Here is a 23,226-nt window from a genome sequence, read left to right as displayed (position 1 = left end):
CATTTATAAAAGTAATAACATCAGTAGCAGTAAAAATAAATCCCTAAGAATCTCAGTGCTCTACTTGCTGCTTTTCTTTCTTTTTTTTTTTTTTGAGACGGAGTCTCGCCCTGTCACCCAGGCTGGAGTGGAGTGGTGTGATCTCGGCTCACTGCAAGCTCTGCCACCTGGGTTCACGCCATTCTCCTGCCTCAGCCTCCCGAGTAGCTGGGACTACAGGCGCCCGCCACCATGCCCGGCTAATTTTTTGTATTTTTAGTAGAGGCGGGGTTTCACTGTGTTAGGATGGTCTCGATCTCCTGGCCTCGTGATCCGCCCGCCTTGGCCTCCCAAAGTGCTGGAATTATAGGCGTGAGCCACCTCGCCTGGCCTGCTTCTTTTCTTTTTCTTTTTTTTTTTTTCATTATAGAGACAGGATCTTGCTGTGTTGCCCAAGCTACATCATGGGCTCAAGCGGTCCTCTTGCCTTGGCCTCTCAAAATGCTAGGATTACAGGCATGAGTCACCATGTGCCCCTTCTTCCCCGGCTTTTTCTTTTTTTGTTTGAGACAAGGTCTTGCTCTGTCACCCAGGCTGGAGTGCAGTGGCATAATCTCGGCTCACTGCAACCTCTGCCTCCCGGGTTCAAGCAATTCTCCTGCCTCAGCCTCCTGAGTAGCTGGGATTACAAGCGTGTGGCACCAGCCCAGCCAATTTTTTGTATATTTAGTAGAGACAGGGTTTCACCATGTTGGCCAGGCTGGTCTCAAACTCCTGACCTCAAGTGATCTGCCCGTCTTGGCCTCCCAAAGTGCTGGGATTACAGGCGTGAGCCGGTGTGCCTGGCCAGGTGCCTGTTCTATACTTATCAGACTTCCTGTAATTTAGTGCCTGTTTTGTGAAATTTGGTGAACTTTTGACTTCCCTTAATACCAGTATTGGTTCAGTCCGTTTCTGGCATCCCTGTCTTCTGGGAGACTTGGGTGGATCTGTCTGGGCTGCAGCTCGCCTCCCTGGGAAGCTCAGCATCTGTGCTGTGCTTGTTTGCAGGAATGACGGGACAGAGTTTGGCGGCTCTATTTACCAGAAAGTGAACAAGAAGTTGGAGACCGCTGTCAATCTCGCCTGGACGGCAGGAAACAGTAACACGCGCTTCGGAATAGCAGCCAAGTATCAGATTGACCCTGACGCCTGCTTCTCGGTGGGTATCTGTGGAATCACGCATCTCACAGGCAGGCCCATCTGCTCTTTACGTTGGAGTCCTTCAGGTTTGCTGGAGTGCTGTGCTTCAGCTTATTCAAAGTGAGAGATGCTGCTGCATGCGGTGGCTCACACCTGTAATCCCAGCACTTTGGGAGGCCAAGGCAGGCAGATCACTTGAGGTCGGGAGTCTGAGACCAGCCTGGCCAACATGGCAAAACCCCGTCTCTACTAAAACTACAAAAATTAGCCGGGTGTGGTGGCAGGCGCCTGTAATCCCAGCTACTCGGGAGGCTGAGGCAGGAGAATTGCTTGAACCCGGGAGGCGGAGGTTGCAGTGAGCCGAGACCATGTCACTGCACTCCAGCCTGGGTGACAGAGCGAGACTCCATCTCAAAAAAAAAAAGACTCTGTCTCAAAAAACAAAAACAAAGTGAGAGATGTTCTCACTTTGAAAAGAGTTCCAAATGAGTACAGTGATCATACTACTAGTACTTCTTATGGGTACCAGGCACTGTGCAGAGCCTTTTATGTATAGACTACTGTGTTTAATCCCATTTGAAATAGGTGCTTTGTTTTTTTAATCATCTCTGGGTTTTTTTATTTCTTGTTTTTTTGAGACAGAGTCTTGCTTAGTTGCCCAGGTTGGATGCAGTGGTGTAATTACAGCTCACTGCAGCCTCAACGTCCTGTGCTCAAGTAATCCTGCCACCTCAGCTTCCCAGGTAGCTGGGACTACAGGCACACCACCATGCCTGGCTAATTAAAAATTTTTTTAGTAGAGACAGTGTCTTGCTCTGTTGCCTGGGCTGGTCTCAAACTCCTGGGCTCAAGCTGTCCTCCAACCTCAACCTCCCAAATGTTGTTGGGATTACAGGCATGAGCCACCATTCCTGGCCAATCATCTCTGTTTTTTTTTTTTTTTTTGAGACGGAGTCTCCCTCTGTTGCCCAGGCTGGAGTGCAAGTGGCACGATCTCAGCTCACTGCGCAACCTCTGTCCCCCAGGTTCAAGTGATTCTTCTGCCTCAGCCTCCCATGTAGCTGGGACCACAGGCACCTACCACCACACCTGGCTAGTTTTTGTATTTTTAGTATAGATAGGGTTTCACCATGTTGGTCAGGCTGGTCTCGAACTCCTGACCTCAGGTGATCTGCCTGCCTCGGCCTCCCAGAATGCTGGGATTACAGGCATGAGCCATGGCCCCCACCCAGTCATCTCTGTTTTTACAAATGAGGAACTAGAAGCTTAGAAAGGTGAGTAACTTGCCCAAAGGAACACACCAGGAAAGTGCTGGGGACTGGATTTGAGCCAGACTGGCTTACTGTTGAGCCTCTTCCATTAATACCAGTTCCTGTTCTATAAAGCAGACTGTTAAAAGGGGCACTCTGAAATCTAGGGTTCTAATTGATAATTCCCCCCACCCCCCACTTTTCATTCTCCTTTTCAGCTCCTGCATTGCATATTAAGAAATCAATAGTCAGTTGGCATCTTGCAGACTCTCTGGCATTGCTCACAGGCCCTCAAACTACTTCCCAGTTTTTGCAGTAAATCCTATTGGGCTCATTTCTCTTGTCACAGGGCACTGGAGGTTGTATCTCTTTGGGGTGGAATGAGGGAATCTCATGTTGCAGAATGGTGTCTGTACTGATTTCTGTAATTTATGGACAGCCCGTTTTAAGTCTCCTAAACTAGAACCGAATTTGGCTCCCTTAACAGGCACTTAAAAACAAGAGAAAAGGAGCCTCATTATTTATATGAGCAAAAGGACACGGGCCCCTAAGAGGCCTTCCTTCTCTCTGCTTTGTTCTTATGAGGGGTGTCAGATCTCAGAACACCATTTGAACAGGAAAGTATGCACCTAAAATTGATATATTTTGTATTGAATTTAATGAATCTCGTGAACAAGATGGTCATAAAAAAATTTGATTCTGAAGTCAAAGGTTGGTTGACTAAAAAGCTCTTATTAATTTTGGAGATGGAAGCGCAAAGTATTATACTTAATGTTTTCTCTGTTTTGTCATTTCCTTGACTAGGCTAAAGTGAACAACTCCAGCCTGATAGGTTTAGGATACACTCAGACTCTAAAGCCAGGTATGTGTTGCTTGTGTGTGAAATCGGTTCTTTGTCTTAAAAAAAATTGTGGTGCTGGTTTGCTGATTTATGTCATTGTTTATAAAATGTTTATATAATACAGTGGGTATATATAAATGGGTATATATAAAGTATAATTAAATGTTTATAAAGGAGTATGGGGTCATTATAAAACATTTGGAGAATATGAGATGTGGCAAGCAGGAGGAAAAAGGCTGAGGCTAACATATATTCTTTGCTATTTTCTTCCGTCCTTTTTTCCAATGTGTACATAATGCTTGATACTTATTTCTGGCAGATTCTCAAAACTAACTTATAAATCAGTCCCCCTGTAAAAAGACAAAGAAATAGGAAAAGTGGTTTGCAGGTTTCCTCTGCACAGTTGGCTAGGCCAGTCCATGATGTATTCTAGTTCTAGCATATAACCACCTTTGAACCCTGGAAATCTAAGATTACCAGCTACTTCCTGAATCAGGCTATTCCAGGGAAGGTCGGTTTGTTGTGTGCATCTGTGGATGTGCATGCACACTACCCATGTGTGTACACTGAACATGAACATGTAAGACCTTAGGTTGGATTCAGGATTGAGGTTTCATTTAAAGGGATGATTGCCAAAGAAGCTTACTGTATGCTACCAGTACTAGAGACTAATTGTACCAGGGGAACAGTGAGAGGAAAAAGGAAAGTGGGGTTCCAGAAGTAGATTTGGGTAGGCTCTCTGGGCGGTGGGATAATTAGTTGTTTTATAAGCCCACTCTAGGATACCTGTTGGTCAGATAGTGCTAAGTAACAAGGATTGAAGGGCCATGTGGACCCTGCTGATAATATCTGGAACAGGTTCTGAATTTGTTGTTAATCTTTCTTGTCATTTCTTTCCTCCATTCCTCCTCCTTTCCTCTCCCTCATTTTTCTCCCTGCAGGTATCAAACTGACACTGTCAGCTCTTCTGGATGGCAAGAACGTCAATGCTGGTGGCCACAAGCTTGGTCTAGGACTGGAATTTCAAGCATAAATGAATACTGTACAATTGTTTAATTTTAAACTATTTTGCAGCATAGCTACCTTCAGAATTTAGTGTATCTTAATGTTGTATGTCTGGGATGCAACTATTGTTAAATATGTTAGCCCTCCAGGTTAAAGATGATTCAGCTTTAAGATGTTACCCTTCCAGAGGTACAGAAGAAACCCATTTCCAAAAAAGGTCCTTTCAGTGGTAGACTCAGGGGGAGCTTGGTGGCCCCTTTGAGATGCCAGGTTTCTTTTTTATCTAGAAATGGCTGCAAGTGGAAGCTGATAGTATGTAGGCACTTTGTAAATTCATATTGAGTAAATGAATGAAATTGTGATTTCCTGAGAATCGAACCTTGGTTTCCTAACCCTAACTGATGAGAGGCTCGCTGCTTGATGGTGTGTACAAACTCACCTGAATGGGACTTTTTTGGACAGATCTTCATGACCTGTTCCCATCCCAGTTCATCGTCACCTCTTTTACACCAAAAGGTCTGCAGGGTGTGGTCACTGTTTCTTTTGTGCCATTTTGGGGTGGAGAAGGTGGATGTGATGAAGCCAGTAATTCAGGACTTATTCCTTCTTGTGTTGTGTTTTTTTTGCCCTTGCACCAGAGTATGAAATAGCTTCCAGGAGCTCCAGCTATAAGCTTGGAAGTGTCTGTGTGATCGTAATCACATGGTGACAACACTCAGAATCTAAATTGGACTTCTGTTGTATTCTCACCACTCAATTTGTTTTTTAGCAGTTTAATGGGTACATTTTAGAGTCTTCCATTTTGTGTGGAATTAGATCCTCCCCTTCAAATGCTGTAATTAACATCACTTAAAAGAAACTTGAATAAAATATTGAAACCTCATCCTCCTTCTGTTGTCTTTATTAATAAAATATAAATAAACAGGGCATTTATTTAGATTTGTTTTTTGTCTCCATGCTCTGTGTATGTATTATATATTATTCGTTTTCACTCGCTGTATTACAGATTACCATAAATTTAGCTGCTTAAAACAACACTCATTTATTTTACAGTTCTGCAGGTCGAAGCCAGGCAGGTATGCATGCCTACCTGGGCTCTGCTTAGGTTCTCACGATGCTGAAATTAGGGTGTCGACTAGGCTGTCTTCTCATTTTATCTAGGGGCTTGGCGTCCTCTTCCAGGCTTACAGCGTTGTGGTGGAATTCAGTTATTTTCAGTTGTAGGATAGAAGTCCCTATTTCTTTGTTGGCTGAGGCACTCTCAGTGCTTAGAGGACACCAGCATTCCTTGCCACGTGGTCCCCTACATCGCCAAAGCCAGAAACAGAAAAACTCCTTCATGTGAAATCCCTCTCACACTTCCAGTCTCCTCCAGGAAGAGCCCCAAAGCTTTTAAGGACTCACCTGATCAGGTTAGCCCACCAAGGGTAATCGCTCTTTCTTCAAGTTCACTGCCAGGTAAAGTAACCTAATCACTGGTAATATCCTTTCATATTTGTAGGTCCCTCCATATGGGTCATGGGAAGGGGTGATTTTGGAATTCTCCCATATATTTATATATTTTTAATAACTTGATTGTGGAATTTTTTTTTTTTTTCCTTTTTTTTGAGACGGAGTTTCGCTCTTGTTGCCCAGGCTGGAGTGCAATGGTGCACAATGTTGGCTCACTGCAAGCTCTGCCTCCTGGGTTCAAGTGATTCTCCTGCCTCAGCCTCCCGAGTAGGTGGGATTACAGGCATGTGCCACCACACCTGGCTAATTTTGTATTTTTAGTAGAGACGGGGTTTCTCCATGTTGGTCAGGCTGGTCTCGAACTGCTGACCTCAGGTGATCCGCCCGCCTTGGGCTCCCAAAGTGCTGGGATTACAGGTGTGACCCACTGCGCCTGGCCGATTGTGGAAATTTCAAACACAAAGAATAGTAATAAACTCTATGCATGATCCAGCTTCAACAAACACGAACATTTTTTTACATTCATGATTTTTCAGCAGAATTTTTTTTTCTATGTTTGAAAGTGACATTCAAAACAGGAACCGTCTATTTTTAGCATTTTATGCAACTGATCACCCAAAAACTGTGGGTCTCAGTATTTGACATACTGTCTTCAGGAACTTGCAGCTATTTCTAAGTGAATGTTCATAGAATTTGTCCAGAGATTATGGCACATGGTGGTTGCTGGGTACATCTAGTCAGATGTCAGGTATAGGTGTTTTTTGGTTTTTTTTTTTGAGACGGCATCTTGCTTTGTTGCCCAGGCTGGAGTGCAGTGGCGTGATCTTGGCTCACTGCAACCTCCGCCTCCCAGGTTCACGCCATCCTCCTGCCTCAGCCTCCCAAGTAGCTGGTACTACAGGCACCTGCCACCACGGCTGGCTAATTTTTTGTATCTTTAGTAGATACAGGGTTTCACCAGTTAGCCAGGATGGTCTTGATCTCCTGACCTCATGATCCGCCCGCCTTGGCCTCCCAAAGTATTGGAATTACAGGCGTGAGCCACCGTGCCCGGCCAGCTACAGTATTAAAATATTTTAGAGACAGAGTTTCACTCTGTCAGCCAGGCTGAAGTGCAGTGGCATCATAATAGCTCACTGTAGTCTTGAACTCCTGGGCTCCAGTGATCCTCCCGTCTCAGCCTCCTGAGTACTTGAGATTACAGGCACAAGCCACCATGCCTGGCCCTAAAATATTTAAAAATGTATAAAGGGTTCTCGAGTATGAGGGAATATTTCCCTCACTAGTTACTTATTGTCTGCCTGTTGCATGCAGCATGTTGGAATATCATTGTGCAAAATGCCTTGAGTTCATAATACCTCACCAGTTAAGAGAACTGAGACAATCTGGTATGAGGACACAAATGGACAAAGTGGACAATGAGTCAGGGAAGAGGACTGCAGTGTGTTTATTATAGATGAACTTTAAAGTCAACAAGCAGAAACTAAGATTGAGAAACTCATTTGTTGAACTGAGTGGTTTTACAGAAAACGAGTACAGCTCAAAGAAGGGAAGCTCCTGGGGGACTGGGAGGACTTTGCACCTTGGCTAAGGTGGAGAGTTTCCAATAAGGACACCATTCAGTCTATGTGGGCTTCTGGGGGATTTCGGGAAATGTGCACATGAATGACTTCTTAGTTTTCTTAACACAGAGTTTGTGTGTTTCTGAGCTGTCACCAGGGTGAGATAAAAGCTTAGGGGAAACCAGATTCAGGAGCAGAACACAGGCCCTTTAGAGAGGCAGCTCAGCTGTGTCTCTGTGGGATGACAGCAATCTTCGCAGGGAGTCATAGAGACCAGAGTGGTGAAGCTGTGGGTACAATAAATGTCTTGCTTAACCGTCACATTGATTTTCCTGAAATTGATCAAATGGAACTTTTATGAATTGAAGCCTGTATCTGTTTATTAAGGAGACATTCACAGAACGTACACACTGAGCAAAGTATGGTGCCAGGGCCCTAGGTGAACTTCTTGGAACTTTGTAAGTTTGCATTTTTATATACTGGGGATTTGAAGTAACAAAATTTAAAAAGAGAAGCTTATTTTAGGAAATCGACGTTATTTTCAATGGCAGCCCCTCACCCCTACTTCCTAGCTACCTACCTTTCCTCCACAATTTTTTTTTTTTTTGAGACAGAGTCTCTCTCTGTGGCCCAGGCTAGAGTGCAGTGGCATCTCGGCTCACTGCAGCCTCCATCTCCCGAGTTACAGCGATTCTCCTACCTCAGCCTTCTCAGTTTAGCTGCGATTACAGGCACGCGCCACCACGCCTGGCTCATTTTTGTATTTTTAATAGAGACGGCGTTTCTGCATACTGGCCGGGCTGGTCTCGAACTCCTGACCTCAGGTGATCCGCCTGCCTCGGCCTCCCAAAGTGCTGGGAGCCACTGCACTCGGGCCGGTCCATAATATCTTTATCATCTTGTATAGTGTGTATTTTATACCACAGTCGCCCTCACAAGAAAATAAACTCTACCAAGGCTGGGGGTTCGTTTTGTTCACTGCTGTATCTTAAATAGGGAGAGGTGCTAAATCTTTTGTTGAAAAAAATAAATAATTGTGGGGAAAGATTATTAAAAATTACTTATAATCCCATCACCCAAAGTTAACATTTGTGTTTCTTTCGCATTTGAGAGAGGAAGAGCAGTTAGTTACTTCGCTTTCGTGATCAGCCTATTCCACAGCTTGATCTTCTTTTTTAAAATGTCTAAAAACGCCTTTTTTGGCTGTATAGTACCCAATCACGCAGGCGGCAGGGAGGGGCTCGCTTTGGCCCTCTTAAGCATGTTACATTCTACCTTTAACCCGCAGCCGAGTGTGTAGCAGCCCCCACACTCGCCAACTGCAACTCCCTCCTCCCCGAAATCCTTTCTTTTTATTCCGGTTTCCAGAGCACGTCTCTAGGCTTCGACGTCACCACGCTGGGCCGTAAGTGCCGAGGGCCGCGGCGTCTGACGTCATGGCGTAGAGCCTAGCAACAGCGCAGGCTCCCAGCCGAGTCCGTTATGGCCGCTGTCGTCCTGAAGAGGATGAGGGGGTCAGAACAAGCGAAACTGCTGCCCGGGTCGGCCATCCAAGCCCTTGCGGGGTTGGCGCGGCCGCTGGTCTTGGCGCTCCTGCTTGTGTCCGCTGCTCTATCCAGTGGTAAAGGGGGCGCGGCGGCCGTGCGGGCTTAGCAAGGCTGGGAGGGCTCGGGGGCAGTCCAGGAGACAGGCTGGGCCAGGGAAAGGGCACTTCCGAGTGTCAGGAGCAGTGTCTGGTTGGGGCAGGGTCTCCGCGGGCCTGAGAAAGGAGAGTATGGTGTCTGAAAGGGTCCAAGGTGGTAGGGTCTCCAAAGGGCCTGAGCAGTGGGGTCCCTGAGAGATGCAGGGACCCTGGGAGCAGGGAGCAGGATGTGTAGATGGGCGGGAAGGGAGGAGTGGTGTTGGCGCCTAGAGATCGTTGAAGAATGGGCTGCCACAAGGAATGGCAGTGGTGGGGTCTCCAAAATTTCTTGGATCGGAAAGTTAGGAGACTCTAGAAGAGAGAGTAGTGACAGGAGCTGAGGAGATGGCCGGGTCTGGGGATGTGGTGTCTGGAAAGGGTCCTGAGACTGGGGGACTCAGGAATCTTGCAGGACCAAGGAAAGGTGGGGATTTTCCAGAATGGGAGAGGTCAGTGGTAAAGACCGAGGCGGGCAGGGGCAGTAATCCAGTGACTGAACTGAGCCAGTGGAATATTTCCGAGAGGGAAAGTGAAAGGGAAAGAGCTGTCTTTGGGTACTGGTGCATATTTGAGGTCTGGGAGGTTCTGGTGTTTGATAAAGACTCAGAGTACTGGGGCGTTGGGCCTCTGAAGGCCTGGGAGGTGGAGAGGAGTTTGGGGACAAGGGAGATCATGATTCCTCTTCCCTGTGTTCTGGGTTAACCAGGATAACCCTGCCTCATTTTATTGAGTCTGTAGGATTTGATTGATAAAAGTTTTCATTTCTTGCAAATGTTGCATGGCGAAATCAAGAGATTGAAGGCTTTTATTGAGAAATTAGGAAATCTGTAAACCAGTGTCTGATACTTGGTGGGAAAAATCCACTAATAAGAACTTGTAAGGATTAAACGGTATTTTGTTTAGTAGTTCCATTTTTGTTTCAGGCCAAGACACAATCCTGCGTTTCTCCCTAAAAGCTGAATTTTCAGCTGCAAAACAGTATGACCTGGTATAGTGTTTTCTTTCTTGCCAACAGGACCTGTCCAGCCCTACATTCCTCTGCTACAGTACTGTGGGTACATACCTATGTTTCCTCAGCAACATTTCAGTGTTGCTAACTGGACGCCCTCTCAGAAGTCTTTGCAGTCTCTGAGGAAGGACTGCTGTCCATTTCCCAAGGCCCTTTCATCATTAGTGAAATGTAATGAGGATTTCCCTGGTTGATGCAGATGTTTCTATTCCCAAAGAACTTAAGTAGCTTAATTGTTTTGGCCATTTAATCATCTAAGAAAAATAAAACACAGACGTTTATATTTCCTGGTGGAATGCTTAAGGGGTATATATCTGGCAACTGTAGTTTCAGAAACAGCTTTTTTCCCCTAAGAGGTGGTTGAAAATTGGGCAAGCAGTGAGGCAGAATGGGGAGTGTTAAGTGTCCTTTAGTCTTTGCTTTTATTTGTTAGAGACCTATAAATATTGTTCTAACTATACTGAGTCATTTTAGAGAATCTTTATCTTTTAAATTAAGTCTTTACATATACCACTTTAAAATGTCATAAATTCAAATGATTCTGTCCTGGAAAGAACCTAAATGAAAACGAACATACATGGTTTTAATAAGCGAGCAGCTCCACTGCACTAGTGTAGCTTGGGATATAAGTATTTTTTGTAAATATACCTTATAATTTCAAAGTAGTCATTCCTATAGTAAGAAAATTAGTCTAGAATGTGTTGAGTTCCAAATTTCAAGTGACTTTACAAAAGTAGATTGTAAATTACATTAGATTTATTTAAGTTTGTTCTATATTAGGTTTTAAAAAATGTCAGTGCTTGGTTATATGCTTGTCAGTCTGTAAGAATTTTTGTTTTATGTTTTTGTTTTGATAAAGTCTGAAAAATTAACATAAGCAGTTCAGATCACTGGATGATTAACTCTTGGTCATGCCATTTCAAAAATGCCTGCTTCTCTACATTTGCCATTATATTGTCCCCAGATGATCACCTAAACTTAATGTATAATGCATTTCATTTTTAAGGCATTGTTTCTCAAACCATTGTGTGAATGAGTTCTCGGGGGTCCTCTACAGTCTTAAGTTTAATAAATGCTGATATAGTTTTATTTTAGGGCAGTTTTTAAAAACGGACCAGTGGAAGGGGAGAATGAAATTTAGAAAGGTGTTTTTTTTTGAGTCTGTTGCCAGGCTGGAGTGCAGTGGCACAATCTCGGCTCATTGCAACCTCCACCTCCCGGGTTCAAGTGATTCTCCTGCCTCAGCCTCCTGAGTAGCTGGGACTACAGGTGTATGCCACACCTGGCTAGTTTTGTATTTTTAGTAGAGACGGGGTTTCATCGTGTTAGCCAGGATGGTATCCATCTCCTGACCTCGTGATCTGCTCACTTTGGCCTCCCATAGTGCTGGGATTACAGGCCTGAGCCACCGTGCCTGGCCTTTTTTGTTTGTTTGAGACATGGTTTTGCTCTGTCGCCGAGGCTGGAGTGCAGTGGCACAAACTTGGCCTACTGCAACTTCTGCTTCCTGGGCTCAAGCAGTGCTGCCACTTCAGCCCCCTGAATAGCTGGGACCACAGGTGCTTGCCACCGTGCCCAGCTAATTTTTGTATTTTTGTAGAGATAGGGTTTTGCCATGTTGGCCAGGCTGGTCTTGAACTCCTGAGCTTAAGCGATCCGCCTGCCTCGGCCTCCCAAAGTGCTGGGGTTACAGGTGTGAGCCACCGTGTCCGGCCTAAGCTGTATTTTTTTTTTTTTTTTTTTTTTTTTTTTGAGATGGAGTCTCACGCTGTGTCACCCAGGCTGGAGTGCAGTGGCGCGATCTCGGCTCACTGCAAGCTCCGCCTCCCAGGTTCACGCCATTCTCCTGCCTCAGCCTCCGAGTAGCTGGGACTACAGGCGCCCGCCACCACGCCCGGCTAGTTTTTTGTATTTTTAGTAGAGACGGGGTTTCACCATGTTAGCCAGGATGGTCTCGATCTCCTGACCTCGTGATCCACCCGCCTTGGCCTCCCAAAGTGCTGGGATTACAGGCTTGAGCCACCGCACCCGGCCCCTAAGCTGTATTTTTAAAACGTCAAACTTCAACTATCAATTAGGAAAGGGAAGATTTAGAAGTCTTATTTATATGCTTGTAGAAGGTCAACAGTTAAATCCATAAAGTCAGAGTTGTACCTTTGTTCTGAATACTCTTTATATCTGACTTAATCAGCTTCTCTGATGTGAAGGAGAGGAGTTCGAGGAAGTTGATAGCCTTTGTGTTACATGTTTCAGATCAATTATTTGGTTTTTCTTGTGCTGTATTTGTGTATTACTTTCAAGATTTTACTGCTTGACTAATACATATTCTGCTCCTACTTGGTGCTAGGTATTGGAGTTAAACAATGAATAGGGTGATATTGGAGGTATCCTTAGAAGAATGAGTGGCGTTTTGCTGGGAACCATGGGATGGCCTCTTGAGGGAGTGCAGTAGGTGCATAGATACTATGTGGGATGTGGTGTGGGATTTGTGGTGAGATTTATGGTGAGAGTTGAGTCAAGAGCATATTTAATAAATATTGAGTGTCTGCTATCTATTAAGTAGGTAATGGGGATAGAACTGTTAGGGAGATTAGTAAGATAATGAGAGTGAGGTAATGGGGGCCAGATCATGTAGGATCTTGAAGGCTATTATGAAAACTTTCCCTTTTGAGAGAAATGGATGGCCCTGGAGGGTCTTAAGTACAAGAGTAACATTTGGTTTTTACAGAATGACTCTGGCTGCTGTGTTGAGTATAGACAGTAGAGGTTAGGGTGGAAGCAGGCAGATTAATTAGGAGGCTATTGTAATAATCCATGTGAGATAACGGTTACTTGGACCAGGCAGGAGCAGTGGAGGGTGAAAAGCCCTTAAATGCTGCATTTGTTAGAATAACAGATTGGATGTGGGATGTTAAAAAAATGACAACTCTAAGGTTTTTAGTTTTAGTAACTAGAAAGATGTAGTTGCCATTAATCGAGATGGAGACTAGGTAGAACAAGTCTTTTTTTGTTTTTTGAGTGGGTCATAGGAATTTATTTAAACTTTTTATTTTGAGATAATTATAGATTCACTTGCAGTTGTAAGAAATAATATAGAGATCCTGCATATCCCCTACCCAGTTTTCCTAATAGTAACATCTTTCAAAACAATAGTGCAATATCACGACCAGGATATTAACATTGGTACAGTCAAAATACGGGGCATTACCATCACCATAAGGGTATCTCAGATTGCCCTTACAAAGCCACCCCACTTCCCTCCTACCTCACCCCTCCTGAACTCCTGGCAACCACAAATTATCCATTTGTATAAGTTGGTAATTTTGAGAATCTTACATAAATGGAATCATACAGTCTGTAACTTTTGGGATTGACTCTTTTCACTCAGCATAATTCTCTGAAGATCCACCTAGGTTGTTGCATGTGTCAATAGTTTGTTCCTTTTTAAATTTTAATTTAATTTTTAAAATTTTTATTGTTATTATTATTATTTGACACAGAGTCTCGCTCTGTCGCCCAGGCTGGAATGCAGTAGCGCTATCTCGGCTCACTGCAACCTCCGCCTCTTGGGTTCAAGCAGTTCTCCTGTCTCAGCCTCCTGAGTAGCTGGGATTATAGGTGCACACCACCACACCCGGCTAATTTTTGTATTTTTAGTAGAGACGAGGTTTCACCATGTTGGCCAGGCTAGTCTCGAACTCCTGACCTTGTGACCCACCCACCTCAGCCTCCCAAAGTGCCCAGATTACAGATGTGAGCCACTGGTCCTGGTCGTTTGTTCCTTTACATTGCTGAGTAATATTCTATGGTATAGATAGACTACACTTTGTTTATTTATCTGTTGAAGGATGCCTGATTGTTTCCAGTTTTTGGCTATTAAGAATAAAGCTGCTATAAATGTGTTTGTGCCACTGCACTTCGGCCTGGGTGACAAAGTGAGACCCTGTCTCAAAAAAATAATAAAGGCCGGGCATGGTGGCTCAAACCTGTAATCCCAGCACTTTGGGAGGCCGAGGCGGGCGGATCACGAGGTCAGGAGATCGAGACCATCCTGGCTAACATGGTGAAACCCTGTCTCTACTAAAAAAATACAAAAAAACTAGCCGGGCGAGGTGGCAGGTGCCTGTAGTCCAGCTACTCGGGAGGCTGAGGCAGGAGAATGGCGTAAACCTGGGAGGCAGAGCTTGCAGTGAGCCGGGATCCGGCCACCACACTCCAGCCTGGGCGATAGAGCGAGACTCCGTCTCAAAAAAAAAATAAAATAAAATAAACTTTCTATGGATATCATATAGTTGAGTCTGCCAGTCTCTGTTTTTTAACTGATGTATTTAGGTCATTTATATTTAATGCACTGTGGATATGTTAGGGATGAAGTCTGCCATTTTATTTTTTGTCTTTAACCTGGGATATATGAAATAAAAAGAAAAAACCCAAGGAAGTCACCACCATGTTGTTTCACACATCCTGAGATCTCTAACCGTTCTACCCAGTTCTTTCCAACTTTCAGAGTGTTCTTGTGTTATTTTATACATAATGTCCAGAGCTTTTAGTTGTTATTAGTGGGAGAAATAAGGAAGAGTGTGTTTGTCTTCCTGAAAGCCAGCCAGAATTCATTTTGAACATATTAATGTCAATGTCAAACATCCAAGAGGCGATGTCAAGTAGGTGGTTGGATTTATGAGTCTAGAATTCTGGTAGTTCTTGGAAGTTCTTTTAATTTTTCTCAGAAAAGTTAGGAAGTGATGTCATCAGTTGAAAATGAGGGTAACAGAGAAGACATTTGAAGTTTGTGGATAGAGGAAAATGTGACTGGTGTCCTAAGAGAGTAGAAGGGTAAGTGGACTAGGAAAATATAATTGCCAGCAATTTTAATTACCAACAACTTTAAACGTATACCTGAATCTTTGGTGTTGAATTGAAAATGAAATGAAAACAGTGGCATGGTTGTATATTTTTTCCAGCCATGTTCAGCTGTTGGGTGCAGATGTGAGTATTCAGAGAGCTTGATTTATTAATACATAGGGATGAGTGTAGTCTCACCAAGTGAATGGGTCAAAGTGGACAAAGGGGAAGGGAATTGATGATGGATGTAAGAGAGTGATTATAAAGCAATTATAATAGCTGACACAGAATTGAATCTGAATAAAGAGATAAGAGAGTGTATTGGGCAAGGTTTGGTGGTGACCGTAAAGGAATGAAGATTAGAGGGTTGGAGGTGTTGATGGATTGAGAATACCAGGAATGAACTGGAAGGATAGGAGGTCATGTCAGCAAGTAGAATTCAAGAAATTGAGATTATGGAAGAGTTGTGATAATAGATAATGACTCTGGGAGTGAGTGGCTGAGGTAAAGAGGAGGGTTAGGTCATGAGAAGAGAGGAGGTCAAAGATTTTGAAATCAAGGCAGGAGTACTTTTCTTAGATAGAGTGAATTCTAGAGCCAGGAGCTAAAGATCATTAAGAATTAGGGGCCATGACCTTGGAGTTGGTGGATGAAAGTAAGTTAGTGGATGATAGCTTAAGATAAGAGAATCAAAGCTGGAGGCATTTAGGGAGGAGAATGGGAGAATAGTCTGAAAAGGGCAATGAGGAGGAGAGCTGTGCCTCCTCGAGACTCAGTGGTACAAGGATGTGGGAGAAAAAACAGCTATTACTTAAACGGGCTGAAGGGAAAATGTGTCCTTAAGGGAGAGTCAGGTTTCAGTAATAACAAGAAAGTGAAGGGTGAAAGAAGGGATTTGCTGATGACTGTGAATTCTGTACTGCGTGGTGGAAATTTCTTTATAATCATTCCTCTCCTAGCAGCGTGTGTCCTTTAAAGGTGCTCACCCATAGCAAAACTGTTCTTTTAAAAGTTTAGTTAGTTGGCTCTCAGTTATTTCAGTTTTAAATTTTATTTTAAAACATGTTTTTTTGTACTTTGGCAGGAAAATTAAATGTATCAGAAAATAATAATTCATAAATTCCTGAATTATAACTAAGTTGAAGTGATAAATACAAAAATTATTTTCAGAAATTCCTGTTAGTAGTTTTCTGAGTAATGTAGTCAGTTGTAGGTCCTGTTTATTTCTCTTTTCTTCAGTAAAAAATTTCAAGGAACTCAATTATTGAAAATGTTTTAAGAGTTTTGCTGTAATCCCACCACTTTGGGAGGCCAAGGCGGGAGGATTTCTTGAGCCCTGGAATTCGAGACCAGCCTGGGCAACATGGCGAGATTCTGTCTCAAAAAAAAAAAAGGAAAAAAATTGCATGTAACATTGGACAAATATATGAAAAATAAAAAAAGCTGGGCAGGGTGGCATGTACCTGTGGTCCCAGCTACATGGGGGGCTTGAACCCAGGAGGTCGAGGCTACAGTGAGCTATGTTTGTGCTGCTGCATTTCAGTCTGGGCAACAAAGTGAGACCCTGTCAAAAAAAAAAAAAAAAAAAAAAGGGGAGGGGAAGAGTCTTACTAATTTATTGGTTTTTGTTTGTTTGTTTGTTTTGTTTTGTTTTTTTGAGATGGAGTTTTGCTCTGTCACCCAGGCTGGAGTGCAGTGGCGCTGTCTGGGCTCACTGCAAGCTCCGCCTTCCGGGGTCACGCCATTCTCCTGCCTCAACCTCTGGAGTAGCTGGGACTACAGGCGCACGCCACCATGCCCGGCTAATTTTTTGTATTTTTAAGTAGAGACAGGGTTTCACCATGTTAGCCAGGAATGGTCTCGATCTCCTGACCCCGTGATCCTCCCACCTTGAACTCCTAAAGTGCTAGGATTACAGGCGTGAGCCACCGTGCCTGGCCGGTTTTTTTTTTTTTTTTTTTTTTTGCTGTTGTTGTTTACTAACTTACTACATTATTTTTCTGAGATCCTCTGTTCATTACAATTGACACCAGCTATTTCTTTTTTTTCTACACAAAATAGATGTCAACTGTGATACACAAACCAGAGTGTATTCACATGAAGAAAGGGTTGTCTGTTGGATTGTTAATTTGTGTGAATGCACATGTTTGTGAAAGCACTAGAATGACTTGGTTTAATCTTACCCCTATAAAATATTTTAGTTTAATGTGATAGACTTTAAAATATTGTCTGAGGCCGAGCACTGTGGCTCACACTTGTAATCCCAGCACTTTGGGAGGCCGAGGTGGGCGGATCACGAGGTCAGGAGATCGAGACCAGCCTGGCCAACACTGTAAAACCCCGTCTCCACAAAAAATACAAAAAATTAGCCGGGCATGGTGTCGGGCGTGTGTGGTCCTAGCTACTCGGGAGGCTGAGACAGGAGAATGGCGTGAACCCGGGAGGCGGAGCTTGTAGTGAGCCGAGTTTGGGCCGCTGCACTCCAGCCTGGGCGACAGAGCAAGACTCTGTCTCAAAACAAACAAACAAATATATATATAGTCTGAATATGTTTAGATCTCACATGACAGAGATTTTTTTTTTCTTTGTTTTTTCTTTTTTTTTTTTTTCAGTGTGGTAGAGATTCTTGAAGTTCTTCAACAGATACTACCTTAGATTATAAATTAGAGACAGGGATTCCTCTGTTGAATCTTCCTCTGTTGACTCTTCTTGATAGAATAATAAGAATTCTTCTTACGTAAAGAATTTTACTTTTAGTAAACTGTGCTGAGTAGGTAGCAGCACAGGGAAATAAGAATGTGTGTGTATTTGGTGACATTTCCCATACCTACATGCCTTCCCCCATCTTTAAAATAGTCTAGTTGTCCCTTAGCTCTCAGGGATTATAGGCGTGAGCCACTGTGTCTGGCTAAAAACATAATGGATTCATGGTTTACAATTTTTGGTTCAGAAATAATATTGTGATGAGCATTTCTGTGCTGTTACCAGTTTGCTGGATTACATGAGGCACAAGAGACATCTATAGGACAAGATACATCACATTGAGTGAGAGGGTACATGTTGGCACTGAACAGTCCCAGAGCTGAATAGTTAAGCCTTTTAAAATACTTAAAGGGGAAGCATCCAGTTTCGGATGCTTCTCCTTTAGAAGTTTTTTCTTCTTTGTAAGGATCCTTCTTTTTTTTTTTTTTTTAATTTAGGAGAGGGAGTCCTCTAGTTCGAGTATCACTTAGAATTACTGTCTACAGCTTGCTTTTAGCTTCCTCTGAATTTGTTATATTGTGTTGAAAGTATTTAGGTCCAAACTCCATATCTTTTCTTGGACCTACTTGAGTGAGAATCAGCCACTTACTGTTCTGTTCTAGGGATCAGGTAGAGTCTGGGCAAGATATGAAGTCCACACCCTTTATGAAATGAGAACAGAAGGGATGGGTGATGTATGTGGACTTTACCACTGTGACCTAAAGTCAGACCTTTTTCTTTTCTTTTGGTGGCAGGCTGTATAATGCAGTAGGTCTTTTATGCTGCTTAAGTTGTTAGTATCTAGCAAAGCAGTTATCTGAAGAATAACTGACTAAGAAGAACTGTAACTGATTGCTGGCTATTGAGACTTAATAACTAGTTTTCAAGAAAGTTATAGGAATTTAGCAGAGAGAAATGCTTAGTGTAAAATTTGGGTAAATATGCTTTTAGCTTGGTGGAGATAAAGTTGGAGATTTCAGTTTAATATTCTTTGTTTCAGTTGTATCACAGACTGATTCACCGAGCCCAACTGTACTCAACTCAGATATTTCTACCCCAAATGTGAATGCTTTAACACATGAAAACCAAACCAAACCTTCTATTTCCCAAATCAGTACCACCCTCCCTCCCACAACGAGTACCAAGAAAAGTGGAGGAGCATCTGTGGCCCCTCATCCCTCGCCTACTCCCCTGTCTCAAGAGGAAGCTGATAACAATGAAGATCCTAGTATAGAGGAGGAGGATCTTCTCATGCTGAACAGTTCTCCATCCACAGCCAAAGACACTCTAGACAATGGCGATTACGGAGAACCAGACTATGACTGGACCACGGGCCCCAGGGACGACGACGAGTCTGATGACACCTTGGAAGAAAACAGGGGTTACATGGAAATTGAACAGTCAGTGAAATCTTTTAAGATGCCATCCTCAAATATAGAAGAGGAAGACAGCCATTTCTTTTTTCATCTTATTATTTTTGCTTTTTGCATTGCTGTTGTTTACATTACATATCACAACAAAAGGAAGGTAAGTTTGGGATTTTTTTAGCCCTTTATTTCAGTCATAATGCTTTTGATGATTCATGGTTCTTTCTTTTTTTTTTTTGCAAGAAAAAGTGTAGTGGGTTTCCCTCTGTCACCCAAGCTGGAGTACAGTGGCACAATCACAGCTCACTGGAGCCTCCACCTGCTAGGCTTAAGTAATTCTCTTGCCTCAGCCTCTCGAGTAGGTGGGACTACAGATGCACACTACCACACCCGACTAATTTTTAAAACTTATTAAATTAAATTTTTAAAAATTATTATTATTTGTAGAGACGAGGTCTCGCTATGTTGCCCAGGCTGGTCTTGAACTCCCAGGCTCAAGCAATCCTCCTGCCTTGGCCTCCCAAAGTGTTGGGATTATACACATGAGCCACCATGCCCAGCCCTCTTTCCTTTTTTTCAGTGAAGTTTAAATTCATAGTAAAATATTGAGATGTCTAATCAGCATGTAAATCTGTTGTGTATTTTAACACACTGCAGACAGAATGCTTGAATGTATGTACTTCTAAAAAAGAAATAGTCCTATTTCTTAATGAGCAATACCAAAGCCCAGTGATTTTTTTTTTTTAAGGGTTTATGTCTTAATTTGGCATCATTACTTCAGTAGGAATACTTGTGGAGAAAGTGTTAATACTTGTCTTTTAATTTATTAATATTGAACTTAATGATCTTTTAATTTTTTTTTTCTGGTTATAAAGTGTTACATGTTTATTTTAGGGAATTGAGAAAACACGAGTTTAGAAAAGAAAATTTAAACTACTTCTCAGCATTATTAACATTTTGGTGTATTTCTGGTCTATAAATGTTCACATAATTTATACATATAGGTGTATGTTATAATTTTTAATGAATATTATCTCACAGTTTTTTTTTTTTTTTTTTTTTTTTTGGAGACAGAGTCTCACTTTGTCTCCCAGGCTGGAGTGCAGTGGTGCGATCTTGGCTCACTGCAACCTCCACCTCCCAGGTTCACCCAGGTTCAAGCAATTTTCGTGCCTCAGCCTCTTGAGTAACTGGGACTACAGGTGCGGGCCACTACGCCTGGCTAATTTTTGTATTTTCAGTAGAGACGGGATTTTGCCGTGTTGGCCAGGCTGGTCTCGAACTCCTGGCCTCAAGTGATCCACGCACTCCAGTCTCCCAAAGTGCTGGGATTACAGGCGTGAGCCACCGCACCCCGCCTATCTCATCGAGTTTTATGTCTTGAATTTTACCTGACCAATCATGAGCATTTTCCATATCCTTAATATTCTTTAAAAACATTATTATTATTTTTTTTGAGACAGGATCTTGCTATGTTGTTCACGCTGGTGAACTCCTGGCCTCAAATAATCCTCCCACTTCAGCCTCCCAAGTAGTTGGGATTATAGGCGTGAGCCACTGTGCCTGGCTAAAAACATAATGGATTCATGGTTTACAATTTTTGGTTCAGAAATAATATTGTGATGAACATTTCTGTGCTATTACCAGTTTGCTGGATTACATGAGGCATAGAGATATCTTTAGGACAGGATACATGCACATTGAGTGTGAGGGTACATGTTGGCACTGTACAGTCCCAGAGCTGAATAGTTAAGCCTTTTAAAATACTTAAAGGGAGATTAAACACACAATTCCTTTTTTAATACTTACTGGTCAGGAAGTTTCAGTTCTTGACTTTATTGTAACTTGCTTTGTAACCCTGAAAGCCACCTTCCCCTTCCGGGCCCCGATTTCCTTTCCTGACAAATAGTGAAACTGGACCTGATAATTTCAAAATGCCTTCCAGCTTTGAGAATCGGTGAATCTAATAATAGTTCACAATAAAGCAAACCAACCAACTGTTCTGGTTATTTGTATTTAGTGATATATTGCTAGCTTTGTAAGTGTTTATGGGTAGACAGAACCTTGAGTGCTGCTGATATTATATCCCACTGTTTAGTGTTTGGCCATCTCTATTATGAACATCTAAGGGACTTGTTAAACAAGTAGATTCCTGGGCTTTTCCTGTGTATATTGAAATTCGAGAAGCACTGTTTAGCCTTGTTTACAAGATGGAAAGCAAAATAGCTTTTTTTTTTTTTTTTTTTTTTTTTGAGACAGGGTCTTGCTTTGTCACGCAGGCTGGAGTGCTGTGGTGCTGTCACGGCTTACTGTGATCTCTGCCTCCTGGGCTTAAGAGATCCTCCCACCTTAGCCTCCTGAGTAGCTGGGACTACAGACAAGCGCCTCCATGCCTGGATAGTTTTATATTTTTTGTAGAGATGGGGTTTCACCATATTACCCAGGCCGGTCTTGAACTCCTGGGCTCAAGTGATTTGCCTGCCTCGGCCTAAAATAGGTTTTTTTGTTGTTGATATTTTGTGTTTTATATTTAGAAACCTAGAAGAGAGATATTTCACTTGTAAAAATGTTTACCATATTCTCTGTTTTCTCTTTTGCCTATTTAATTACTTTTGTTTTCCAGATTTTTCTTCTGGTTCAAAGCAGGAAATGGTGTGATGGCCTTTGTTCCAAAACAGTGGAATACCATCGCCTAGATCAGAATGTTAATGAGGCAATGCCTTCTTTGAAGATTACCAATGATTATATTTTCTAAAGCACTGTGATTTGAATTTGCTTATTATGTAATTTTATTTGCTTGACTTTTTATATGACATTGTGCAGATGTTTGCCATAGGCAATTGGTACTTAAATGAGAGGTGGGTCTCTCTTTTGCCTTGGTGCTTTGGAAATTAAATGTCACAAACGAGTATATAATTTTTTTATCTGTACGTTTAGAGCTGAGTTTAATCAGGTGTCCAAAATGTGAGTTAAGCATTATCTTATATTTACACTGTTAGTTTTTATTGTTTTAGATTTATTATGCTTCTTTTGGAAGGATTAGTGATGCTACTTTCAAAAGATCCCAAACTTGTAACTAAGTTCTAACATATCTGTTACTGCTGACTCACATTCATTCTCTGCCATTCGAATACTATTTTTTATCCACACATTTTTTTTGTGTTCCCAAACTGTAATGTACAAGGACATGTGTGATAATGCTTTGGATTTGAGTAGTATTATTTTTTCTTCCAAGAAAACTGCTTCGGATATTTTTAGATAATTTAAACATAATTTAAGATAACGATATTGCTCAATCTGACCACAATTTTAGGTAAAACATTAAATGTGTCAAGAAATCTTGGCAACAGAGACTCTGCAGCTTGCAGTGGACATAGATAAAATGTTACAGAGATACTATTTTTTTGGTTGGAATTACTATATTAAATTTAGAAGTAGAAACTGGTAAAATGTTAAATACATGTACAATTACTTTTAGTTAGCAATTGATTATAGCATGGGTTCCTCCAAGGTTTCAAGCAATGGGCAGAGTTTAAAGTTATATCAGATTTGTTTACTTCGTTTATTATTTTACAGTAAATTTGAATAAATCTTATGGGCCATTATCACTTAAATAATACTGTATCTAGGTCTTTCAAATTAAAATTATACCTGAATGAAATTGTTTGTATACATAAAGGATATTTGTGTACAATGACCTTTTTTTCCCCACACTTGTTTTCTTTGTTTTTTATGGCAACTGGAAATTATTTACTATATTTCATTTATGTTTGTCTTTCTATCATAAAGAATTGATCAGTATGTAAATATGTGATTTGAACCATGGTTAACTTACAAGTGTTACTACAGCTTTTTAGAAAACATAGCCCTAAGATATGTTAAGCAGGGCCCGGGGGAGCCAGTGGGCTTGCGCTTTCTGTAGAGCTGGAAGAAGGCCTTCCATCCCGCCTCTCGGGCGGAGAGTGTACTTTCCTAATAAGGAAGGGAAGCACAATGGAAACACCCCTGAACCATTTTATTGCAGTAATTTTTTTCATATCTGAAACTATTATTTAATATTTTGAATAAGATTTTAAAAAATAAATGGCAAAGATATAAATCTATGATTTCATGAGTGTGTTTCATTTCCGTGATGACATTTAGGTGGTGACAGGGGAGTAGTGTATGTCTGGGAGCAATCTAACCTGACTCACTTGCAGGTATCCCTCTCAATTCTGCCTCTGTGAGTTCCACTTACGTTTCTAAATTCTTCTTTAGGTCCAACTTACTGCTAGGTACTGAAGTTTATTGGAAACTGTAGCAAAGTAGGATGGC

General features: G+C 42.2%; 2 protein-coding genes across 5 annotated transcripts in view; both read left to right on the top strand.

The window, feature by feature from the left end:
• Positions 1 to 5,140, top strand: part of VDAC1 (voltage dependent anion channel 1) — a 34,549-nt gene extending 29,409 nt beyond the window's left edge. For all 4 annotated transcript variants that reach the window (XM_025387000.1, XM_025386999.1, XM_025386998.1 and 1 more), the window contains exons 7-9: positions 1,030 to 1,180; positions 3,216 to 3,273; positions 4,194 to 5,140. In XM_025387000.1, the coding sequence (XP_025242785.1) occupies positions 1,030 to 1,180; positions 3,216 to 3,273; positions 4,194 to 4,285 (301 nt within the window). In that variant the 3' untranslated portion in view covers positions 4,286 to 5,140. The remainder of the gene's footprint in view (positions 1 to 1,029; positions 1,181 to 3,215; positions 3,274 to 4,193) is intronic.
• Positions 5,141 to 7,884: 2,744 nt separating this feature from the next.
• On the top strand, positions 7,885 to 23,018 carry C6H5orf15 (chromosome 6 C5orf15 homolog). The gene is made up of 3 exons (XM_025387969.1): positions 7,885 to 8,892; positions 18,546 to 19,072; positions 21,536 to 23,018. Exons 1-3 carry the CDS (start codon positions 8,754 to 8,756, stop codon positions 21,665 to 21,667), a joined length of 798 nt encoding a protein of 265 aa, XP_025243754.1. The 5' UTR covers positions 7,885 to 8,753; the 3' UTR covers positions 21,668 to 23,018.
• The last annotated feature ends 208 nt before the right edge of the window (positions 23,019 to 23,226 follow it).

Source organism: Theropithecus gelada, chromosome 6 (assembly GCF_003255815.1).
Source record: "Theropithecus gelada isolate Dixy chromosome 6, Tgel_1.0, whole genome shotgun sequence".
Classification (NCBI taxonomy): Eukaryota; Metazoa; Chordata; class Mammalia; order Primates; family Cercopithecidae; genus Theropithecus; species Theropithecus gelada.
Note: the sequence above shows the minus strand (reverse complement) of the source record. Positions and strands in the feature narration are given on the sequence as shown.